The 23,696-nt window shown below is 42.0% G+C and overlaps 1 protein-coding gene across 4 annotated transcripts; it reads left to right on the top strand.

Moving 5' to 3' along the window:
• Window positions 1-1,439: 1,439 nt before the first annotated feature.
• LOC133411068 (serine/threonine-protein kinase Nek5-like) lies at window positions 1,440-23,683 on the top strand. Of its 4 annotated transcripts, none has more exons than XM_061692918.1 (23): window positions 1,440-1,529; window positions 2,899-3,035; window positions 4,351-4,447; window positions 4,534-4,631; window positions 4,861-4,944; window positions 8,502-8,572; window positions 8,692-8,778; window positions 8,854-8,908; window positions 10,033-10,146; window positions 10,256-10,324; window positions 10,459-10,513; window positions 11,980-12,062; window positions 12,204-12,268; window positions 14,060-14,209; window positions 15,770-15,848; window positions 15,917-16,030; window positions 16,101-16,181; window positions 17,992-18,081; window positions 18,163-18,243; window positions 18,416-18,671; window positions 19,330-19,452; window positions 19,531-19,612; window positions 20,616-23,683. In XM_061692918.1, exons 2-23 carry the CDS (start codon window positions 2,904-2,906, stop codon window positions 20,773-20,775), a joined length of 2,226 nt encoding a protein of 741 aa, XP_061548902.1. In that variant the 5' UTR covers window positions 1,440-1,529; window positions 2,899-2,903; the 3' UTR covers window positions 20,776-23,683. The 4 variants fall into 4 exon arrangements, with proteins under 4 accessions (XP_061548902.1, XP_061548901.1, XP_061548905.1 ...); XM_061692917.1 differs by having other exon boundaries at window positions 17,989-18,081; XM_061692921.1 differs by having other exon boundaries at window positions 17,989-18,081; window positions 18,416-18,661; window positions 20,616-20,706.
• The last annotated feature ends 13 nt before the right edge of the window (window positions 23,684-23,696 follow it).

Genomic DNA, 23,696 nt, shown 5'->3' with positions numbered 1-23,696 from the left:
CACACACTGATGTTGGACGTGAAGGCCTGGCTCACTGTCCACTCGAAATCAACCTAAAGGTGTTCATTCGGGTTGAGGGCACGACTCTGTGCACGCCAGTCAAGTTCATCCATCCCAAATTCTCTCATCCATATCTTTATGGACCTTGCTTTGTGCACTGATCCACAGACATGATGGAACAGGAAGGAGTACTCCTCAAACTGTTTGACTGTCCAAAATCTTTCCATTCACTGGTGCTCAGGGGCTATTATTTTGGACATTTCCAACTTTGCGGGAACAACTCGAAGATGGCCCCTTCCCATCCAACATGACTGTGCATCAGTGCACAAAGCAAGGTCCATAAAGACACGGATGAGAGAGTTTGATGTGGAAGAACTTGACTGGCCTGCACAATCCTGACCTCAGCCCGATACAACAATTTTGGATGAATTAGGGCGAAGACTGAGAGCCAGGCCGTCTCGTCCAACACGTGTATTGTGTGTGACCTCACAAATCCATAAATTCCTATGAACACACTCCTGAACCTTGTGAAAAACCTTTCTAGAAGACTTTAAGCTGTTAACTACAGAAGGTGGACCGAGGTCTTATTAAACCCTATAGATTAAGAATGGGATGTCCTTTGAATTCATATCTGAGTCAAGGCAGGTGAGCGAATACTTTTGGCAATACAGTTTATATGATGGACAGACAGAGAGTCCAGTCATTCATTCATTCATTTTTTTTTTCATACCGCTTATCCTCACTCAGTTTGCGGGCGTGCTGGAGCCAATCCCAACTGACTCTGGGCGAGAGGCGGAGTACACCCTGAACTGGTCGCCAGCCAATCGCAGGGAACATATAAACAAACAAGCATTCACACTCACATTCTCACCTATGGGCAATTTAGAGTCTTCGATTAACCTACCATGCATGTTTTTGGGATGTGGGAGGAAACCGAAGTACCCGGGGAAAACCCACGCAGAACATGCAAACTCCACACAGGGGAGGCCCGGCTCCTCAGAAATGTGAGGCAGATGTGCTAACCAGTCGTACACCGTGCCACCAGACAGAAAGTTAAACACTAAAATTATTTTTGTGTGTGGCTTTAATATGCCGATGTTTGTCTTATGCATTGTGGCTGTTTTTTGTTTTTTTTCCTGTGTTGTTGTTGTTGTTTGTTTGAATGTCATTATCTTTATCGTATGTTGTAATGTGTTAGTGTAAAACAACAACACAAATACAAATAAAATAAACAAACAAAATAAACATAATAATAAAAGGGGCATTAATGCTGTTCTTCTTTTATTTATAAATCAAAAGGGACTTTTTCTTTTCAATTCCATTTTCTTATCTCATATCACAAATGTCGACAGTCTGCCTAAGCGTCGATCAACTACAACTCCCAGAATGCCGTGCCTTTGGTTAATTCCTGTATTATTACGTGTCTTTCCGCTTTTGAACTTTCCTTGGCGATTAAACTCAGCCTGTCAACACACTAATGACCGCCGCGATACTTTTGTTTTTTTATATTTTTATTTTTTGAAGCAAAGGTAACACTGTTGTTCGATTTAATTAGGTAGCGTGGAAACCACGGGGAATTTATTTTAGCCTTAGCTTTGAAATTAGACTGGTGCGTATACCTGTCGCCATGGCAACACACCTTTTTCGTCGTTATGCTTCGAATATGTCGATAAATTGTGTTTTACTCAACAAATATTTCACCTAAGAATGACATTAATGTTTACATACATTACATTTATTCCATTTGAACTTCCGACTCATGCCTTAACTATTGTATTATTCGGTAAATGTAAGGATAGTTTATGGACTCGGACTACAAAAGTGCTTATTACACGATATACACAGTATATGAATATGAGACTAGATAACTTAAAAAAAAAAATAACGCAAGTTAAATTAAAACTTAGTCCTCCAAATAATTGCTCGAGTAAGTTTGAGTTAGTCTGTCGTGGAAGAACTACTCAAGTAATGAGTAACGAGTGAGTTATTTCTGTTGACTATAGATCAGCCCTATTTTGAGCCCACCCAAAACTTGCCTGAGCCCACCCTATGAATTCGTTCGCAAATTAATTAAACAAAAATATTTCGTTTGTTTGTTTGTTTGTTTATTTTTGAAAAAAAATGTTGTGTATGTGGGGACAGCAAAAGTTTGGGCATTGACAAAAAAGTAAAAATCGGTTGAGAAATGAGCAAGTCATGACTGAATCCCAACATGGCCGCCGCATAGCCACGTCGGTTCGCTGGGCCGCTACAGCATGCTGGTGTATTGTCTTCATATCTCTGGTCAGAACAGCTCCACACATTTCCAGCTGCGTTATCGCTAATGACCAGGAACTGTTTGATTTTCCAACCCTGACATCATCTATGAAATGACAGTTGACCACACGGCGACGCTTCAGTGCCTCCTCTTGAATTGCTCGAATTATGTAACACTGTGCGTTGACTCGGCAGGGGCTTGTAATGGTGCTTCTTGTGTAGCTTTTAGCTAATAAGCTAATTGGGCACTTGGAGCTCTCGCTAGCTAATTGAATAACAAAGAGTTTTTGCCCAGTATATCTGATATGATATGAAATGTCTCCGTGAAGTATCTTAAGCCAAGATAGGGCGTGTTCATACGTGGTGTTTCTTCCCCCCCTTCATTTTTAGATTATGGTGTGCAGAAACTCAAAATCTTGCCAATAATATTTTGTTGCTCGTCAAAACTAATTAAAATTAGACACAGCAAGTAAAAAATAGTTCAAAAAATACAAAATTGCCAGTGGAGTATTAAAGAAAACAAACAAACTCCCCTGCCCAACGTTTAAAAATGAGCTGGAAACAAGTGAAAATTGTCTGAAAACAAGGTGATGAGACTTAACACACGTAAAATTATTATTGTTGTATTTTTTTGTCCCTCAGCTCTGATGGACGACTATGAGGTGGTGCGTCCAATCGGGGAGGGTGCGTTCGGAAAGGCCTTCTTGGTGCGAGCCAAGGCCGTCCGTGATGACTACGATGGCGCGCTGTGTGTGGTCAAAATGATCAACCTCGCAAAGGTTAGTTACTATGCCATCAATGCATGCATGCTGACACAGCAACATAATATTACATTATTCATTTTACATAGAATTCATATAGCCTATTCCACTTTTAATTATTAGACTCTTTACTAATAATTTTTTGCTCAAATATCAATATACATATATATATATAGCCCTCAAATATATAACTGTAGTTTTGTAATCCATCCATCCATTCATTTTCTGAGCCGCTTCTCCTCACTAGGGTCGCGGGCGTGCTGGAGCCGATCCCAGCTGTCATCGGGCAGGAGGCGGGGTACACCCTGAACTGGTTGCCAGCCATTCGCAGGACACATACAAACAAACCACCATCCGCACTCACACTCACACCTACGGGCAATTTAGAGTCTCCAATGAATGCATGTTTTTGGGATGTGGGAGGAAACCGGAGTGGCCGGAGAAAACCCACGCAGGCACGGGGAGAATATGCAAACTCCACACAGGCGGGGCCGGGGATTGAACCCGAGTCCTCAGAACTGTGAGGCTGACGCTCTAACCAGTCGTCCACCGTGCCGCTAGTTTTGTAATATTATTATATTTTTATTAATTCATTAATTCCTTTGCCATACCGCTTATCCTCACTAGGGTCGGTGTCATGCTGGAGCCAATCCCAGTTGACTGTGGGCGAGAGGCGGGGTAAATCCTGAACTGGTCGCCAGCCAATCGCGGTGCACATTTAAACAAACAACCATTCGCACTCAAATTCACACCTTGACTGAGTCTTCAATTAACCTACTATGCATGTTTTTGGGGATGTGGGAGGAAACCGGAGACCCGCCACACAGACGAGGCCGGATTTGACCCCTGCTCCTCAGAACTGTGAGGCAGATGTGCTAAGTCTTTTCTTACATTTTTAGAACATTTTATGTATTTTGTTTCTAAAAAAAGTTTTTCTTCTCAACAAAAAAGGATTTGTTTCTTAATGTTAACAAAATATTTTATGACAAATATTTTCAAAACAGTCACTTTTCTCCCTAACTCCCCAAATATGAAGCATTTTTTAAACTTTTTTCCTAAAAAATTACTTGAAAAAGATTTTTTTTCCCTTACATTTTTTTCTCCCCCAAAATGATTTATTTCTTTTTGCCCCTAAAACAAATACATTTTTCCCTTAAAAATATCTATATTTTTGCATATGTTTGTCTATATGTGCCCTACGACTGCCTGCCGACCAGTTCAGGGTGTAGTCCGCCTTTTCGCCTGAAGCCAGTTGGGATAGGCTCCAGCGACCCTGAACAGGATAAGCGGCGTTGAGGATGGATAAATATGATTATTTTATGCGCATGTTCAGATGTCAAGCAGGGAGAAGGAAGCGGCAAGGAAGGAGGTGGTGCTCTTGTCCAACATGGAACATCCCAACATTGTCGCCTTCATCCGCTCCTTCCAAGGTGTGTGTGTGTGTGTGTGTGTGCGCGTGCGTGTGTGTGTGCGCGCGTGCGTGCGTGTGGGTGTGTTACTGTGTGTGTCTGTGTAGACAGGGGCAGCGTGTGCATCGTGATGGAGTACTGCGACGGAGGAGATTTGATGATGAAGATTAACATGCAGAGAGGAGTCTTCTTTACTGAGCAGCAGGTATTACATGCAGGACGATTTATTAGGTACACAGGACAATTCTTTAGGTACACCGGCTCATACAAAAATCAATCGAAATGCGATTTGAAACATTGCCTGTACAGTTGGTAAACTGTTTTATATGGACACATTAATTCACTTTACATAGTTCCCTGGTGGAATTGCTTTAATTCAGTCAATTTTATATTTGATTATTCTTAATTCATTGTCATTGTTTATTGTCCTTCAGATCCTGGCCTGGTTTGTTCAGATCTGCCTGGGCCTCAAATACATCCATGACAAGAAGATCCTCCACAGAGACATTAAAAGTCAGGTACTGTAACGGCAACGGAACAATAAGACTCAACCAGACACAGCAGCTTTGTTTCCCGTTCTGCCTGTGACTCATTCAAATACACACTCAAATCAAATTGCTACAATGCTGAAACTTTTATTTTTTATTTTTTAATAGCGACTAGGGTCCCACTGAAACAAAGTGAAATATTAGGAGAAAAAGCTTATCTTCTCCAGAATATAACTTTTTTAGAAAAACATAATTTTATATTTTGAGAAAAAATAATTTGGGGGCAAAAAAAAATAAATCATATTTTTAGACAAAAACAATGAGGAAAAAAAAGAAAGTTATATATTTTCTTTAGCATTTTTTACCTTTTCATGAAAAAAAATCACTTTCTTGGTGAAGTAAATAAAATTTTATTTTTGGGAAAATTTGTATTATTATTTTTTTAAGAACACAATAGTTTTAGTGTGGGGCACATTTTTCCATCCATCCATTTTCTTTACTGCTTATCCTCACGAGGTTTGCGGGTGTGCTGGAGCCTATCCCAGCTCGAGCCGGGGTACACCCTGAATTAGTCGCCAGCCAATCGCAGGGCACATATAAACGAACAACCATTCACACTCACATTCACACCTACGTGCAATTTAGAGTCTTCAATTAACCTACCATGCATGTTTTTGGGATGTGTGAGGAAACCGGAGTACCCAGAGAAAACCCACGCAGACACGGGGAGAACATGCAAACTCCACACAGGAGGGGCAGGGATTTAAACACCAGTCCTTAGAACTGTGAGGCAGATGTGCTAACCAGTCGTCCATCATGCCGCCGGGCACATATTTATTTATTTATATATTTATTTAACCAGAAAATAGTATTCATCCATTCATTTTCAACACCGTTTATCCTGGTTAGGGTCTCGGCGCGCTGTAGCCTATCCTAGCTGACTTCGGGCGTAAAACGGATTACACCCTGAACTAGTCACCAGTCAGTGGCAGGATACATATCGACACGGACAACTATTCGCGCTCACTTTCACACCGGCACTGACTGGGAACTGAACCCACGCTACCCGCACCAAAGTCAGGCGAGTGTACCATTACACCATCAGTGATTAGAAAATAGTATTTTTACACAAAAGCGATTTTGAAAAAAAACAAAATCTTATTTTGAGAAAAATAGGTATTTTTTTTGGAAAATTTATTTTTACCATTTCTCAAAAAACAAAATTTTCCATCTATCCATTTTCTGAGCCGCTTGTCCTCACTAGGGTCGCGGGCGCGCTGGAGCCTACCCCAGAAAAACAAATTACTTTAGACCAAAATAATTTATTTCTAAATCCTTTATAAAAAAAAAATTTTTGAGAAAAAATTTGAAAAATAGAATTTTTGTCTTGAAAAAAAATATTTAAACTTTCTAAGTAAAAAATATTTTTGAGAACTTTTAAAGTTATTTTTTTAGGAGAATGTTTTTTATTTTTGTTTAAAAAATTTGTTTGAGAAGGTTCCAATTACTTAAAAAATATATTCAAACATATTCTTTATGAAAATAAATTTATTTTTGTGAGGAAATAACAGATTTAAAAAATATATATATATATTTTTTTTTGAGGAGTATTTTTGTAACCTAATCATTTTCACACAAGTGCCTCCTAATTCATTCAAATTTCACACTTTTCACTTCTATGCTCATTTCCATCATTTTGGCTCTAAATCTTATTTATTCCTTTATTTAATAATTTATAAAAACATTTTTAAAACCTGTCCTGTTCAGCTGCCTGGCCATGCAGTATGGTGGATCTGTATGCCTTTTGTGCTGAAACAGTTTTGCTCTGCAGCAGGGGAGTTTGAAATACTCCCTCTGCTCATTTTGTAATTTTTTAATTCTTACATTTATAGACAATGCAGCCGGACAGAAAAGGGTTTTCGGGGACAGACAGAGGAACAAAATGGAAAATGGAAATAGGGGAGCGAACTACAGCAGAACAATAGGCAGTCTAGATATTTGACCACAAGTAACGTTACAACAGTCAAATCGTGTTCTTATTTGTAGATGGGGTGAGGGGGGGGACCACAAAGTCGATCATCGAACTGCAACCTAGGGTGTCCTGGTGCCAAGTGCACGTGTGGACACCCTTACGCTTGAACATGGTGTTCGTTATGGACAAGCCGTGATGAGCACAGAAGTCCAATAACAGAACACCGCTCGGGTTCTGATCGGGGGGGCCGTTCCTCCCAATCACACCCTTCCAGGTCTCACTGTCATTGGCCACGTGAGCATTGAAGTCACCCAGCAGAACGATGGAGTCCCCAGCGGGAGCGCTCTCCAGCACCCCCTCCAAGGACTCCAAGGGTGGGTACTCTGAACTGCTGTTTGGTGTATAGGCACAAACAACACTCAGGACCCGTCCCCCCACCCGAAGGCGGAGGGAGGCTACCCTCTCGTCCACCGGGGTGAACCCCAACGTACAGGCGCCGAGACGGGGCGCAATAAGTATACCCACACCTGGTTGGCGCCTCTCACCGTGGGCAACTCCAGAGTGGAAGAGAGTCCGACCCCTCTCGAACTCACTGGTACCAGAGGCCAAGCTGTGCGTGGAGGCGAGTCAGACTGTATCTAGTCGGAACTTCTCGACCTCACACACCAGCTCGGGCTCCTTCCCTGCCAAAGAGGTGACATTCCACGTCCCTAGAGCCAGCTTCTGTAGCCGGGGATCGGATCGCCAAGGTCCCCGCCTTCGGCCACCCCCCAGCTCTCACTGTACCCGACCCCTATCGCCCCTCCCACAGGTGGTGAGCCCATGGGAAGGGGGACCCACGTTACCCTTTCGGGCTGTGCCCGGCCGGGCCCCATGGGTGCAGGCCCGACCACCAGGCGCTCTTGTGATGAACAGTTTATTGAAAAGGCAAATGGGAATAGTCCTTGAGATGCGTTTGCGGGTTGTTGAGGCAGAGAATGTGTGGCAGGGCGTGACGAGGACATGCGGCTGGCTTGGCGGCGAGGTGGCAGAAATCCCCTTGGCGAGGGATATGGGGGAAACACCGAGGACAAGGAATTGCGTAGCTTACTTGGAGACTGGGGAGCCGTTGTACCACTGGAGAAGCTGCAATACTCTGGCGAGGATTTCTGGGACCAGGCAAGTTTAAATCCAGGTGATAACGAGGGCTGATTGGTGACAGGTGTGCGGTGAAAGAAGGTGCTGGAAAGAGAGAGGGGATGGGGAGAGACAGAGGGCGCAAAGCGCCACCCAGGTTCCAACAATAGTACTGCAGGGGAGCTCATGACACCTTAACCATTAAAGCGGGGAAGTTATGCAAAAATATCAGAATTTCAGAAGGGGGCCAATACTTTTTCATGACACTGTATATGTTTTGGGGGACTTTAACAATGCATATTTGTTTGTGTATTTTTCCTTTTATATGATTTATATGTAATTTCCAGGTAAAATATTCATCAATCATGATTCCTACCCTTGGAATTTCTCTCCCATTTATTTTTAATGATGCGTCATTCTTCACTCTGTCATTAAACATGATAAAATGTGTCTTTTTTTAGATTGAGTGAGTCTATTAACTTGTGTGTTTGTGTTGTAGAACATTTTCCTGACAGAGCGAGGCGTCAAAGTCAAGCTGGGTGACTTTGGCATCGCCAGGATGTTGACTCAGTACGTCAGTGCCTCACACACCAATGCACTGACCCTCGCACGCACGCACACACACACACTCAGACACACACACAAATGAGACTGAATGTCACAGAATGTGTGTCTATGTGTGTGTGTAGCACTCTGGAGCTGGCCAGGACCTGTGTGGGGACCCCTCTGTACCTATCGCCGGAGATCTGCGAGAGTCGACCTTACAACAACAAAACGTATGGACACACAACTCTCACAACAACAACAACAACAACGTATTAAAGTCACGTGGCACGTTTGTGTATGTGCAGTGACATCTGGTCCCTCGGCTGCGTCCTCTATGAACTCTGCACTCTGAGACATCCAGTAAGCTGCAACACATACGGGACGAAGGACTGTAACGTAACAAACGTAGCATAAATGAAACAACACACAAACTTAACACACACGTAATACACATATATACAAATGTAACACAAGCAATACACGCTGCACAAATGTAACACATTTCTTAAATAAATGTAACACACGTTAGACAAATGTAACACGTAACATGAGTTAGACAACACAACACACGTGTTGACCCACACTTTGGGTCAACACACAAGTTGACCCAAATAAAACAAGTTAGACAAATTAACACACACAGAACACCTTTTTGAAAATTGTAACACTCGTTAGACAAATGTAACATATTAAAGAGTGTAACACATAAAACATGTAGGACAAATCAAACTCATTTTTGTCGCTGGCCACACTGTAGTTATGGTTTCCCTCAGAGGGCCATTATGACTGTTTAACCATATAAATGTATAATTGCCACATCATATAAATAGAGTAGAACCTCGGTTTTCTCATGCCCTAGTTTTCGGAAAAATATTTGCCAAAATTTTGCCCCAGTTTTCAAACATCCGCTTAGTTTTCGTACAGTTGAAAATGGTCCAAACGCCATCTGCAACCGCCGGCCAGCATCATGCCAATAAAAGTACAATAAAAGTTCTGTTGGTGAGGTAGGATAAGAACCATTTGTGTTCATAGTGCCAGCGAGGCCAACCAGGTGTTTAAGTCTGTTTAAAAAAAATAATAGTGTGGTCTACAGTGTCGAAGACAGCGCAACGATCCAGAAAAACCAACACAGTTAATTTACGGTTATCAGCATTGTCTCTAAAATCATCTAAAATTTGGAGGAGGGCAGTCTCAGTGGTGTGGTTCATCCTAAAACCTTTTCAAGAATATTAAAATTTGCTAAGAAGACTGAGTTGACTTAAAAAAAAAAAAAAAGTTTTTTTTTTTTCTAGAATTTTGCTTAAAAAAGCTAAGTTGGGTACAGGTAGGTAACTGTTAAAATCATTAATATAGGAATTGGTTCATCTTCAGAAGGGGCCTTACCACTGCTGTTTTGAAGGTCGCAGGGAAGGTTCCCGTCTGAAGAGAACAATTTACTATGTTTAAAGCACGTTACTGAATGTGTACATGTGTCTACTGTCCAGTTTGAGGGCAGCAGCCTGAGTCAGTTGGTCAGTAAGATCTGCAGAGGGCGCTACAACCCCGTGTCCGTGCGTTACTCCTATGACCTTCGCCTGCTCATCACGCAACTCTTCAAGGTCATACATGGATTCTGTGTGTGCGGGTGTGTCATTTATTACAGTGTGCTGGCCACGCATGTTCATGACTTCAGCATAAGTCATTCACGTTTACTTGTGTTGTGTTCAGGTGAACCCTCACGATCGTCCCTCCGTCACCTCCGTCCTCCAGCGTCCTTTCCTCAACAAACATACTCAGGTACAACTTTGTCTTTGACTACTTTTATTTTCAATCTTTACTAGCTCCTCGCACTCTTTTTTCCTTCCAAAACTGAGATCATTGTGTATATGATGTTTTGTGTGTGTGTGTGTGTGTTAATGTTGTGTGTCCAGGAGATTAGTCACAATAACTACACACCAACCACCAACGCCTGTAAAACAACACCAGGTAACACACACACACATGTAAATACAAGTACACATGTAAAATCCATTCAAGAATAATAGAAGACAAGTCATATAACACTCATGTAATACGTATCACGTGGAACAGACATTGTTAAATTTCTTCACATTGCGTCATCAATTCCACCATAAATTGTTCAGTAAACAAACACATACCTCAATGGTAATAGCTTTGATTGAAATTTGTCAAAAAAATCCATTTGAGTTCTAGTAATTGCCGAGTTGATTAAAAATCACTTTCTTGACAATGTTGGATATGAAGGGGATATATGAGATGGGTCGATAGTTTGCTAACATGGAAACGTCCAGCATTCTCTTTTTTACAAATGGCTTAGTGGCAGCTACTTGAATAGGTTAAGGAAACTCGCCTGACTGAATTGAGCAATTTTTTTTTGCTGCAAACCAGCTAGTTCAAAACAATTTTGAAAAAGTCAGATGGTAATGAGTGAAGACAGCTAGTTGATGGTTTCAGCTGCTGAACCGTTTTCTCTCGTTTTTTTGGTCAACTGTATCAAATTATGACATGGTAAAAGAGTAATTCTTGGGAGGTTGTAGGTGTTGTATCATTTTTTTTTCATTTAGCAGATTTGTGCTGATACTTGATTTGATGGATTTTATTTTTTCACGAAAATAGCAAGCAAATTCATTGCATTTATCTGTTGTGTGAAGTGCTGGAGCTATCTGATTAGGGGGGTTTGTGAGCTTGTCAACCACAGCTATTGACTCAAAACTGACCCCGAGTCAATCAAAATGATAAATCCCACTGAACAGTCATTACATACTCCACAGAAAAAAGGAAAACACAATCATCAGATCATAAAGCTGCAGGAATAATCTTGATTGTTCACAGTTCACAGTAGCAATGCATTTTGCAAAACAACAAAAATCCTATTTAGCACTTATAGTAAAAAAAAAGTGTGAATCAGCTTAGGTTGGGCTGCATTCACTGCGAAGAAATGTAAAAAGGTTTCAAAACAAATGTAATGTACGACAGCACACGTTAGAGGAATGTAACACATTAGACAGTTGTAACACATGTATTAGACAAATGTAACATGCGTTAGACGCAAATTGGACATATGTAACAAAAGTAACCACACAAAGAAAGGTAACACGTATTCCAAACAAATGGATCACATGTAGCACACGTTAGACAAATGTAATTAATGCAACCCACATTCGAAACAAATGTAACACGCTAGACGTAACACACATTGGACACTTGTGACGCGCATTACAATAAACATATGTAACACATGTATCACACACTTAGACATATTTAACAAAAGGTTACAGACAGAAATTTAACACATTTTTCAAACAAACGTAACACATGTAGCACACAAATTCAACAAATGTAACACGTTAGACACTTGTTACACAAGTTAAACATATGTAACACATATGCCAGACACGTAACACACATGGAGTCGTTGTTGTGTTATGTAGACAAGAAGAAGAAGTGCGAAGCGGCAGTGAAGAAAATTGCTGTCAAGCCAGAATGGAGAGTGTGCAGCCCTGCTAACTACACGGTAATAACTGCTATGTTTCACACGACCTAATAAAAAAGAAATGAACACGTACATCACGTTAAGTCCAAATCATTATAAAGAGGACATGTGCAACACATTCTTGTAGTAGAGTCTGAGTTTGTTTTTGTGACGTCTGCACAGCACCACAGAGCAGGACAACTTCCTCAGCCTGCAGCAGGAGACGCCACGGGGGATCACCACCAAAAGTGGGCTCAAATATGACAATGGGCTCTATTTTCGTGAACGGCGTAAATCCTATGCGGCGGGCGGCGCAGATCTGTGCCAGAGGCAGTTAGACCATCCATCCATCCATTTTCTGAACCGCTTCTCCTCACTAGGGTCGCGGGCGTGCTGGGGCCTATCCCAGCTATCATCGGGCAGGAGGCGGGGTACACCCTGAACTGGTTGCCAGCCAATCGCAGGGCACATACAAACAAACAACCATTCACACTCACATTCACAACTACGGGCAATTTAGAGTCTTCAATTCATGCATGTTTTTGGGATGTGGGAGGAAACCGGAGTGCCCGGAGAAAAACCACGCAGGCACGGGGAGAACATGCAAACTCCACACAGGCGGGGCCGGGGATTGAACCCGGATCCTCAGAACTGTGAGGCTGACGCTCTAACTAGTCGTCCACCGTGCCGCCGCAGTTAGACCGGTGTTGGTAATTTTGTGGACGAGCGCAGGCTGGCAAATCTTGGGTTGCGCCGCCGTGGGAGTGTTTACTGCCTACTGTAGTCACTGCCAAACAAAGCGGCTCCTCTTATTCCCTTTGAATGAGGGCACGCTAGTGGCTTCCACCATCCCTACCGCAAACCGAAAAGGATTTGGCAGCATAAATGCTGGCCTATCTGCTAATTCATCGGATTCCTCCTCAAAATCTAATAGCATGAACACAGTGGAACCTCGATAGAACGGACTAATAACGGCGAGGGGGGGGGGTCGTCCGATATAGCCGATTGTCTGTTGAATTGAAACACTTTTTCTTGAGGCCAAATGCACCCATATTGCTGTACAGTACAAACATTGTAAATCAATATTTTAAAATGCTTGAAAATGTTTGAAAGTTTCACATTCTATAGAAACTTACTACGCTGGTATGTTTGGTCATCGTGACATTATTGATGTACATTACTTATCATTATTGATGTACATTACTTATCATAAGCAGTTGCTTTCATGAGCCACGAGGAATTCGACACATTGTTCAGTCTCGACGGTCCGTTTTATCCGATATCCATTATATCAGGGTACGTTTTATCAAAGTTTCACTGTATTAGGCTGTTTTCAATTATTTGATTACACAAACAGGTGGAATGGAGGATGACTGGCTAGCACGTCTTTCTCACAGTTATGAGGAGTCGGGTTTAAATCTGGCCTCCCCTGTGTGAAGTTGGCATGTCCGCCCCGTGCCTGCGTGGGTTTTCTCCGGGTACTCCGGTTTCCTTCCACATTCCAAAAACATGCATAGTAGGTTAATTGAAAATTCTAAATTGCCCGTAGGTGTGAATATGAGTGTGAATGGTTGTTTGTTTATATGTGCCCTGCAATTGGCTGGCAATGACTTCAGGATTTACCCTGCATCTCGCCCACAGTCAGCTGAGATAGGCACCAGAATGGTTTAATTAATTAATGGCATTAAATACAGAATGAGCTCGTGATAGCCGCAGGTAACTTAAATATGTCCACGGAGCTCAGTATGTCTGCGCCCGGATCAAATTCACCAAAATCGCATCAGACCAGTGGGAGAGCGTAGACGTGGTCTGAGCAGGTTTAAGTTCAGACCGACTTTCTGCCACTAAATTTTTACTCCAACGGGCGCATTTCCAGGGACACTCACCCAGCTTGTCACAGATTGGTCTGCCAAATTTGCAAACATGGACAGCAAAATCAGAATCCACCGGCATTTGTGCCCCGCCGTTGTCTACGAAAATCGAGTCCAATTACTTTTTTTACCGCTTTGAACTGAGTCCTTTTTGTTTTACTGATACAGGATTGGACAGTACCAGCAATACTTTGTCCAATTGGACGCCTTCCACAGGGAAGACGTCTCTCCTCCTCCAGCACAACCTCTTCATCATCCTCTTCCTCCCTGTGAGCCGTGTGAAGACTATGTCGCTCCTCCAGTTGAACCTTACCAGCTGTGAGTGGCCAAAGCCAGGCTGCGTCTTGCATGCTTGTGTGTAACATACTACACCGATACCCAGTGTTGTACCTGAACGAGTTCACGAAAGTTCATGGACTAGTTCATATTTTGGGCAAACATGATTTGAACTTAGTTAATTTCTGCCTGATGAACATTATTGAGAACCCGCTCTGTGAAAAGTTTTCAAACGAAAGTTCATTTTCATTCAAGAGTGCCAGGTTTTGTTTTGGGACTTCCAGGACAAAACCCAACTGGACAAAATATATATGAGCCTTCACATGTCGAGGTAAAAACGCTGTATTTGGCAACGCATTCAGTGCGGCCGCCATTCATGTTTACATTGCAGCTACGCGTGGTGCGTTCAGTGACACTACATAAATGGGAGTGAATGTGCTCTCTGGTACCTAATTGTAAAAATGGTTTACTAGGAAAAGTATTATTTGCATCAGAATGCGTTAGTTAAAACTATATGATCATAATATGGAATTTATTTTTTATTATAAGAATAGCTAAGATAAAATATTTTGTCAATATAATCAGCCAGAGTTGTGAGAAATGCAGTTATCATCTTTCACCATCGTTCCTTTCACACTGTTTTTGTTTGTGCATTCAGGACAAAAGTCCTGTCTTTGTTTTAGTTCCTCATTTAAAAAAGACTTCAAGCTACAAGTTTGTCCTCATGTTTTTGGGATTGGAGGGTGAACGCTGCAGCTGGCTACTAGTGCAGATTGAATGGGTGGCAACAATGAGGAAATTAAATCCCAGTATTTTTAGGGAAGTAGCCCATCAGCAACATATTGGGGGGAAAAAAACTATGTGAACTGTACTTTGGACTAGTTCACATAGAAAGTGAACTTTCCCAACACTGTATGAATCAATCATGTAACAAGTGCAATATTGTACATTGAAACACACTTTGTAATGTGAAAATAACATGAAATTCAATACGTAACACACGTTCGACAAATGTAACTCATGGAACACATTAATTGTAAAACGTAACGCACATACTATAAAAAATGTGACACATGTTGGACATGTGTGTAACAAATTCTGTATTAACTTAACACATGATGCAAATGTGTAACCTAACACGTGCCAGGCTGCTGTACCACATGCAAGAGACATTAAATAAATTGAACACATGTAACACACCAGTTAGACAAATGTAACGTATGTGTACGTAACATTATGTAAACACATTACACAAATGTGACAGACATGTTGAAGATGAACAAATCGTAACACATGCTCAGCAAATGTGGCATACGCGTGTGACCAATCAATTGTGTGTAACACATGCTAGGCAAGTGACAGATTTGACACAGACCTATATAACACATGAGACAAATGTAACATGTTCAACATATGTAACACACCATAGACAACTTTAACATATGTTCGACATGCTTAACACATCCAATGTAGCACACTTGTTAAACTAACAAAACAGGTAGCACATGTTACACAAATGTAACGTGTTAGACGTGTTACAGACAAATGTAACACACATTAGGCAAATGTAACACGCGTGTAATATACTGTTGTGTATTACAGGGTGGCAGCAGCTCGTGAAGAGTACCTTCAGAGGAGGCAGGAGGCCAGCCAGTACAAGTTGAGGGCAGAGAAACAGTTGGTGAGCTACGGTGTTTATCCCTTAATGGACTCTTCACAGAATATTTTATGCCGTTACGGCCTTGTCAGGGTCTGCGTCCGAGCACGGCGGAGGGCTGCAGGCCAGCTGGGACATGGGAAGGCGACATGCGACCCTGTGAACCCCAGCATGCACCTCCAGGCACGAAGCAGGACAGCCAGCAGGTAAAGAGGTGTGAAATGCCACAAATTCTGCCTAGCAACAAAGGGGGTTTAATTGTGTGTGTGCTTACAGGAGTACCTGAGGCAGCTGGATGTCATCAGACAACAATATCATCAGGAGATGAAACAGATGAGGTTAAGAGCTGTGGCAGAGGTACACATAACAGTTGAATGGTATTGTAACACATGTAGCGTAAATGTAACAAAACATTTGGCAAATGTAGCATGTTACAGTTTAGACAACTCTAAGACAAGTAACATGTAGTACAGGCATTACACGTAACGCACATACAGATGTAACGCACGTTAAAACAAATGCAACACTTGTTAAACGAATGTATCACACGGTAACAAATACAACGCGTGTTAGTGATGCCACAAACGATTATTTTGATGCATTTAGTCGACTAATTAGATCATATGTAAATTGCACCTTATCGCACCAGCAGGCAGCTGCTCTTATATAACCATCATTAGCTTCCAGCTTGAAGTGAAGGTATGTGCATACTAAAAAAAAGATAATCGTAAAGTAGACACGGCACGGTGGACAACAGCTTAGCACATCTGCCTCACAGTTCTGAGGACCCGGGTTGAAATCCGGCCTTGTCTGTGTGGAGTTTGCATATGTTCTCCCCTTGCCTGTGTGGGTTTTCTCCGGCTACTCCGGTTTCCCACCACCTTCCAAAAACATGCATGGTAGGTTAATTGAAGACTCTAAATTGCCCGTAGGTGTGAATGTGAGTGCGAATGGTTGTTTGTTTATATGTGCTCTGCGATTGGCTGGCGAGCAGTTCAGGGGGTACCCCGCCTCTCGCCCACAGTCAGCTAACATAGGCTCCAGCATGCTCGCAGACAACAGCAAGCAGTGGAAGGATATAGGCAGTTTTGAGAGAGAAACAAAGCTTAAAAAAAAAAAACTATGACGGCAACTTTTTCAATTACTTGTCGACGATCTTGATCATCGACGTCACAGTACCTAGTCAACTAATCTTGGCAGCCTTAGATAATGTATCACTCATGTTAACACACATTATACAAATGCAACACAGGGGTTTAATAATTAGACACGTGTTAACAAATGTTCTTCTGCCCTTGATTAGTGTAAAGTCCGTAACCTAGACAGTGAGCTAAACATCTATTCTAAATGGTTCCACCAATAAAAGGACACATTGTTGTCGCCTTTGTCTTTACTGCAGACCATTTGTATCATTATCATCTTTTTTCTTGTGAAACTGCATCATATACACTAATTAAAGTGCATACGTGCTCCTGCATAAACAAATAACATATTATTCCACTGTGAGCAACATCCATTATAACCTGTGTAACACAACTAGGCTAACATTAGCTTTAGCTTAGCGGCTAACAGCACTGGCCTACTTCTATACAGCCTGAATACAGAGAGAAATATGTCATTGAGAAACCTAAAATAATGCAAAACACAATATAACAGCAGTGTGACAGGTATGATTTACAGATTATGATTTATCACGGCTCCCAAATGGTAAACGGAGAGGTAAGTGATGCGTTTAGGCCACCTGTGCTGTGCTGTGTCAGCTCCTAGTTCTTTAGCTGCGGCTTACAATCATTAACTGCTAGAAGGCACTGTTAAAAACGATCAATATATCTATAAATGTAACAAGTGTAAACCAAAAAACTGAAAAAGTGTAAACTTGTTAAATAAATGTGACACGTAACTCAGGTGTGTTGGACAATGTAATACATCTAACACACATACAATACAAATGTTTCACATGTGACACAGATAATGCAAACGTAACACGTTACACACATGAATGCTCAATACATGTAAACAGGTTAGACAACAGTAACACATGCAAGACACGTTGGTAACACACACACACACACACACACACACACACACACACATACAGTTGTGTATTGTATCTGTATTTATGTATCCTGTGGGTATTTTTTGTATTTTAATTTTTTTTTATCAGCAGCCACACAAATATGACATGTTTGTCCTGGACAAAGAAGCAGAACCTTCTACTACACACACCAAAGAACAACACCAAGTTCAATCTGGGCAGGTAAACAATGCAGAGAGAATGAGGCATCTGTTAGGGGTAAGGCATTTATTTATGGCTTTACAGATACCATGTCTTATGCAGGACATGGAAGTGGCTTTGAGGAAGATTAGGGAGGAGAACCGAAAACAGAGGAGAGACCTGAAGAATAAACACAAGAACCAGGTGACTTGAAGGACACCAAAACAGAATCAATGCTGGCCTTTCTCGCATCTCAAAAGTATTTTAGTCTAGTTCAGAACCAGGACTTTTATGGTCCTTGTTGTAAAACCAAATTCCTCCAACTTCAAAATCCCCTGCTTGAACCGTCATGGAAATATTCTTTGGCATCTTCCAGAAGGGAATCATGTTTGAGATTTGTCTGGATGATGTGAGGGACACCTCGGAGGAGGACGACGACGAGAAGAAGCCGGAGGAGAAAAGCCGACTGGAACTGGACCGTCAGAACCAGATGGTCCACTCACAGGAGGGTGAGGGAACCAAGCTCGGTGATTGGGTCAAGCCGAGGAGGGTATGGAGCCAGGGACCACCAGAGACACTGATGGAGGCTCTGGTGCGCATGGACTCCCACGCAACGCTGGAGGTTAAGCCAGGTCTAATTTGTTATTTTGTCACAGAAATTAAAGAATAAAGATTGGGTTGCTTCGAAGGGCTTCTTCACATTTGTATTGCTTCCAGCCCAGTATTAGTAGTAGTCCAATGGTCCTGACTGAGCTGGAACAACAGTTTACTAATGCCAGAAGTTGGTGGACTTCATGCAACACAGACTTGTAGCACATCTAAGAAACAGCGCTTATGAAAAATGCTTAAAGATTTTGCCTTCCTATGAATTACTGATATAAGTCTTTTTTTTATATATATATAGTATATATTTATACTCTGTAGAGTTATATAAGCACTTTTCTGACAATGGTTCATATCTGTGTTGCATGGAGTCCATCAACCTCTGACACCGGATTACTGCTCTTTCAGCCTTGTAGTCATATGGTGTTGAAATTGAAGAATGGTTTACAGGTGGCAGAGTTAGTGGACTCCATGTAACACAGACCTGAAGCACTTTTCAAAAACTCAACCTCTGGAACCTATGAACTAATATTCTAGCTCATTAGTTGTGGTAGTCCAGTTGTCCCGGGTTTCAAGTCTTTTTCAGGTACCATAGGTTGTCCATCCAACACAGATGTGACGCACTGATCAGAAACAGTGCTTCCATATGAGTTTGTTTGCTTGAAAGAGCCTTGTTGGTCCGCTCAGGTGAGGAGGAGAAGGCGGAGGAGGAAGGTCGTCGGCAGTGGCTCTCGGGACCACCCAAGTCCTTACTGGATGCCCTTGCCAAGGCCAAGCTCATGTCGTCGACTGTGGACTTTCAGAGCGCAGGTCAGAAATCAGCATGACAAAACTGAGAATGTGCTGGTTGTCAGCACCAACTGTTAACCGTCTTCACTCTCAACTCAGCCCCTGAAGGGAAAGATGAGGAGGAAGGCTCAGACATGGAGATGGACCAAGAGGTGCTGGAGCCCAGGTCGGACGACGACACGTGAGTTGACACATGGTGACGATGACTCGTAAGTTGACACAAAGTGATGACGAGATGTAAGTTGGCACAAGATGATGATGAGATGTAAGTTACTACACGACGGCGACAAGTTGACATGAGGTGACGACGACAGGTCAGTTTACATATGGTGACGATGATGTGTAGGTTGAGACAAGGTGACAGTGAGACATACTCTAAGTTGACACATGGTGATGACGGCACATAAATTGACAGCTCTTTAAGTTGACACAAGGTCATGATATGTAAGTTGACACATGGCGACGGTCCGTAAACTGATACAAGATGACGACGACACGAGTTGACGACGAGATGGAAGTTGACGCAGGGTGACGATGAAATTGACACACAGTGAACGTTAATTTGACACATGGTGATGACGACGTAAGTTGACACACGGTGATGTCTAAGTTGAGACAGGGTGATGGCAAAACTATACCCATTGTTTTATATCCTGACTGTGGCTCGAAACCCTGCCTTGGAACCCTAACCCATGTTTGGAACCCTACTTTTGAAACCCTTACCCTGTTTAAAACCCTACTTTGGAACCCTAATGATTGTTTAATACCCTACTGTGGAACCTCAGTCCTTGTTAATAACCCTACTTTGGAATCCTAAACCTTGTTCGAAAGCCTAACCTTTGTTTGAAAACCCTACTTTGAAACTCATACCCTTCCTTGAAACCCTAATTTTAAACCCTAACCCCTGGTTGAATCCCAAATTTTGAAACCTTAACCCTTGTTTGAAACCCTACTTTGAAACCATAACGTTTGTTTAAAACCCTACTCGGAAACTCTTAACCGTTGTTTAAAACCCTAACCCTAGCTTGAAACTAATACTAACGTTTGTTTAGAACCCTGGCTCGAAACCCCTAATTTACCCTCATTTGAAACAAGAGTAAAGCAGATGAATCCCGATCTTTCTGTTGTGTCACCTTTAGCGAATGGCCTTCAGTTGACTTTGTCCTATTTCGTGCTCGTTTCAGGAACTTTGAGGAGTCGGACGACGAAGTGAGGGAGGCGCTGTCCGACTCCATGGGGAACTTGTTTGTTGCCGAGAACGCCGCAACCGCTGACACGGAGACGGAAGTTCCCGATGGAGCGGTGGCGGTGGAAGGGGACGCTCCAGGAGAATCCCCAGCATGAGATCACAACAGACTCATGATTCATTTTAGTCTCAGTCTTTATTTGGACAACAAGCAGCATTCGATTTGAGTTAGCGGACAAATTATAGAAAAAACGATCCAAGGTGGGCTCCTCACTGCCATTAAAATATTTGCAGTTAATAGAGCTCACAGTTGTTTTTTTTGGGTAGACGTCATTTCCTGTGTGTCTTCTGAAAATTGGCGGATGTCAATTAAAACTGACGTGCAACCTGAAGACTGTGCGGTTGCCCCACCAGTACTGTCGTGTGCAATAATACAAGAAGAGTAACAATGTGGCAATAATTTGAAACACTAACCCTGGTTAAAATCTCTCATTTGAAATATCAATTTGAAATCCTAAACCAAGACCAAAAGCTGAATTTGAAACCCAACCCTGGCTTGAAAACCCAACCTTTGCCTGAAACCCCAATCTGAAACCCGACCCCTTGTCTGTAATCAGAACCCTGGATTGAAACCTTATTTAGAAACTCTAACCATGGCTTGAGACCCAAATTTGAAACCTTTTATCTGAAACCGTATCTTTGATTTAGGAAACTTATTTGAAACACTAACCCAATCTTAAAACCCCAATTTGAAACCCTAAACCTTCTCTGAAACCACAAAACTGAATTGAAACATAATTTTGAAACCCAGAGATTTGTCTGTACCCCTGTTTTAGAGCACTAATCTGAAACTGTACCCAAGACCTTGTGGAACTTGTCCAAATCCTTCGATATCAGCCCCGCAACAGTAAATATTCGTCGATATCATTTTTCTGACCGATTGTCTTCGTGTGGAAACTAAATAAAACATGTGCTTTGACTGTGAAAAACAATGATCAACATTTTTGCTGATTTTCTGACTGATGTTACAGACCAAACCAGTATATACATATATTTGTACGCTAATGTCCTGTTTTTGAACACACAAGATAGAAATCAAAAAATACTTCATCCAAATTCTTGATTAATCGAAAAAATAATTGCCAGATTAATTGATTGTTAAAATAATGGTTAGTTGCAGCCCTACAACGTTGACATTTGGAAAAACTTTTGTCTGAAACCCTAATTTGAGACATTAACCATTGTTTTCATCCCTAATCGGTTTTGAAACCCTAATGTAAAACCCCAACCCTAATTTGGAACCTTCATCCTTGTTTGAAACCGTACTTTGAAACTAGTTTTGAAATCCTAACCTTGATTTGAAACCCTAATTTGAGGCCCTAACCCTTATTTGAAACACTAACCATGGTAGAACCCCTAATTTAAAACTGTTTTCAATCCTAATCCTGTTTTGAAACCCTCATTTTACACCATGTTTTGAGACCCTAATTAGAAACCCTAATCCTTGTTTAACCTTAATCCTAATTTGACACCCTAACCCTGATTTGAAACCCAAATTTGTAACCCCAACCCTTCTTTGAAACCCTAACCCCGTTTTAAATCTTCTCCGCCTCATCCATCAACCTTCTCTTTGGTCTTCCTCTCGCTCTCTTGCCTGGCAGCTCCATCCTCATCATCCTTCTACCAATATACTCACTATTTCCCCTCTAGACGTGTCCAAACCATCCAGGTCTTTGCCTCCAAAACGTCTAACCTTGGCTGCCCCTCTGATGAGCGCGTTTCGAATTTGATCCAACCTGCTCACTCCGAGAGCGAACCTCAACGTCTTCATTTCCGCCGCCTCCAGCTCTGCTTCCTGTTGTCTCTTCGGTGCCACCGTCTCTAATCCGTACATCATGGCTGGCCTCACCACTGTCTTATAAACTTTGCCCTTCATCCGAGCAGAGACTCTTCTGTCACATAACACACCTGACACCTTCCTCCACCCGTTCCAACCTGCTTGGACCCCTTTCTTCACTACCTTACCACACTCACCATTGCTCTGGATTGTTGACCCCACGTATTTAATGTCCTCCACCCTTGCTATCTCTTCTCCCCTCTCATTCATGCACATATATTCTGTCATACTTCATTCCTCTCCTTTCCAGTGCATGCCTCCATCTTTCTAACTGTTCCCCCACCTGCTCCCTGCTTTCACTGCAGATCACAATGTCATCTGCAAACATCACGGTCCACGGGGATTCCAGTCTAACCTCATCTGTCAGCCTATTTATCACCACTGCAAACAGCAAAGGGCTTGGGGCCGATCCCTGATGGAGACCCACCTCCACTTTAAATTCCTCTGTCACACCTACAGCACACCTCACCACGGTTCTGCCGCCCTCGTACATGTCCTGTATTATTCTAACGTACTCCTCTGCCACTCCACACTTCCGAATCATTGCCACTTCCTGGTCCACCACACTTACTCTCCCTTCTCTCTCATTTTCCTCATTCATCAACTCCTCAAAGTATTCTTTCCATCTATCCAGCACACTACTGGCACCAGTCAACACATTCCCATCTCTATCCTTAACCACCCTAACCCTTGTTTCAAACCCTAAATCAGACTTGAAACCCTAACTCGTAACCTAACCGATGAATGATGACAACACTTGAGTCACTTTTGTCATCACGAGCTTTGACTCGTCTGTGAGTTTCTTTTTGGTAACGCGAGTGCACTCATAAGGGTCATTTTCATATGATTTGATCAATAATGGTAAAGACATGGCCCACTGAATTTCCTTTTGAAAATCAATTAATTTTACGGATGTGCATTTGAATGATTGGCAGTTGTTATCATTCAAATGGTAATCATTGTTTCTGAGAAACTTATTCTCAAGAAATATTTTTCAAACTTTTAAGGTCAAAGTGTCTTTTCCGTTAGGTGTCCCAAATGAAGTTTCATGATTTGCAACACGTTATTTGAAGATGTTCATTTTTGTCTTTACTGTTATTGATCAAATTACCTATATGAAATGACCCATGTATCAAAAACGGCATTTTTCGGACTGAAATGTGCTAGAATGGCTGTGGTGTC

The sequence above is a fragment of the Phycodurus eques genome, chromosome 12 (genome assembly GCF_024500275.1).
Source record: "Phycodurus eques isolate BA_2022a chromosome 12, UOR_Pequ_1.1, whole genome shotgun sequence".
NCBI lineage: Eukaryota > Metazoa > Chordata > Actinopteri > Syngnathiformes > Syngnathidae > Phycodurus > Phycodurus eques.
The sequence above is the reverse complement of the archived record's forward strand: the minus strand, read 5'-3'. Positions and strand labels throughout refer to the sequence as shown.

What these genes read in the sequence shown, in the direction of transcription:
- LOC133411068 (XM_061692917.1), top strand. Translation starts at nt 2,904, where the DNA reads ATGGACGACTATGAGGTGGTGCGTCCAATCGGGGAGGGTGCGTTCGGA. An exon ending in TCTGCACTCTGAGACATCCA is followed by an intron (nt 8,909 to 10,032) that starts GTAAGCTGCAAC and finishes TCTACTGTCCAG; the next exon opens with TTTGAGGGCAGCAGCCTGAG. An exon ending in AGAATAAACACAAGAACCAG is followed by an intron (nt 18,244 to 18,415) that starts GTGACTTGAAGG and finishes GGCATCTTCCAG; the next exon opens with AAGGGAATCATGTTTGAGAT.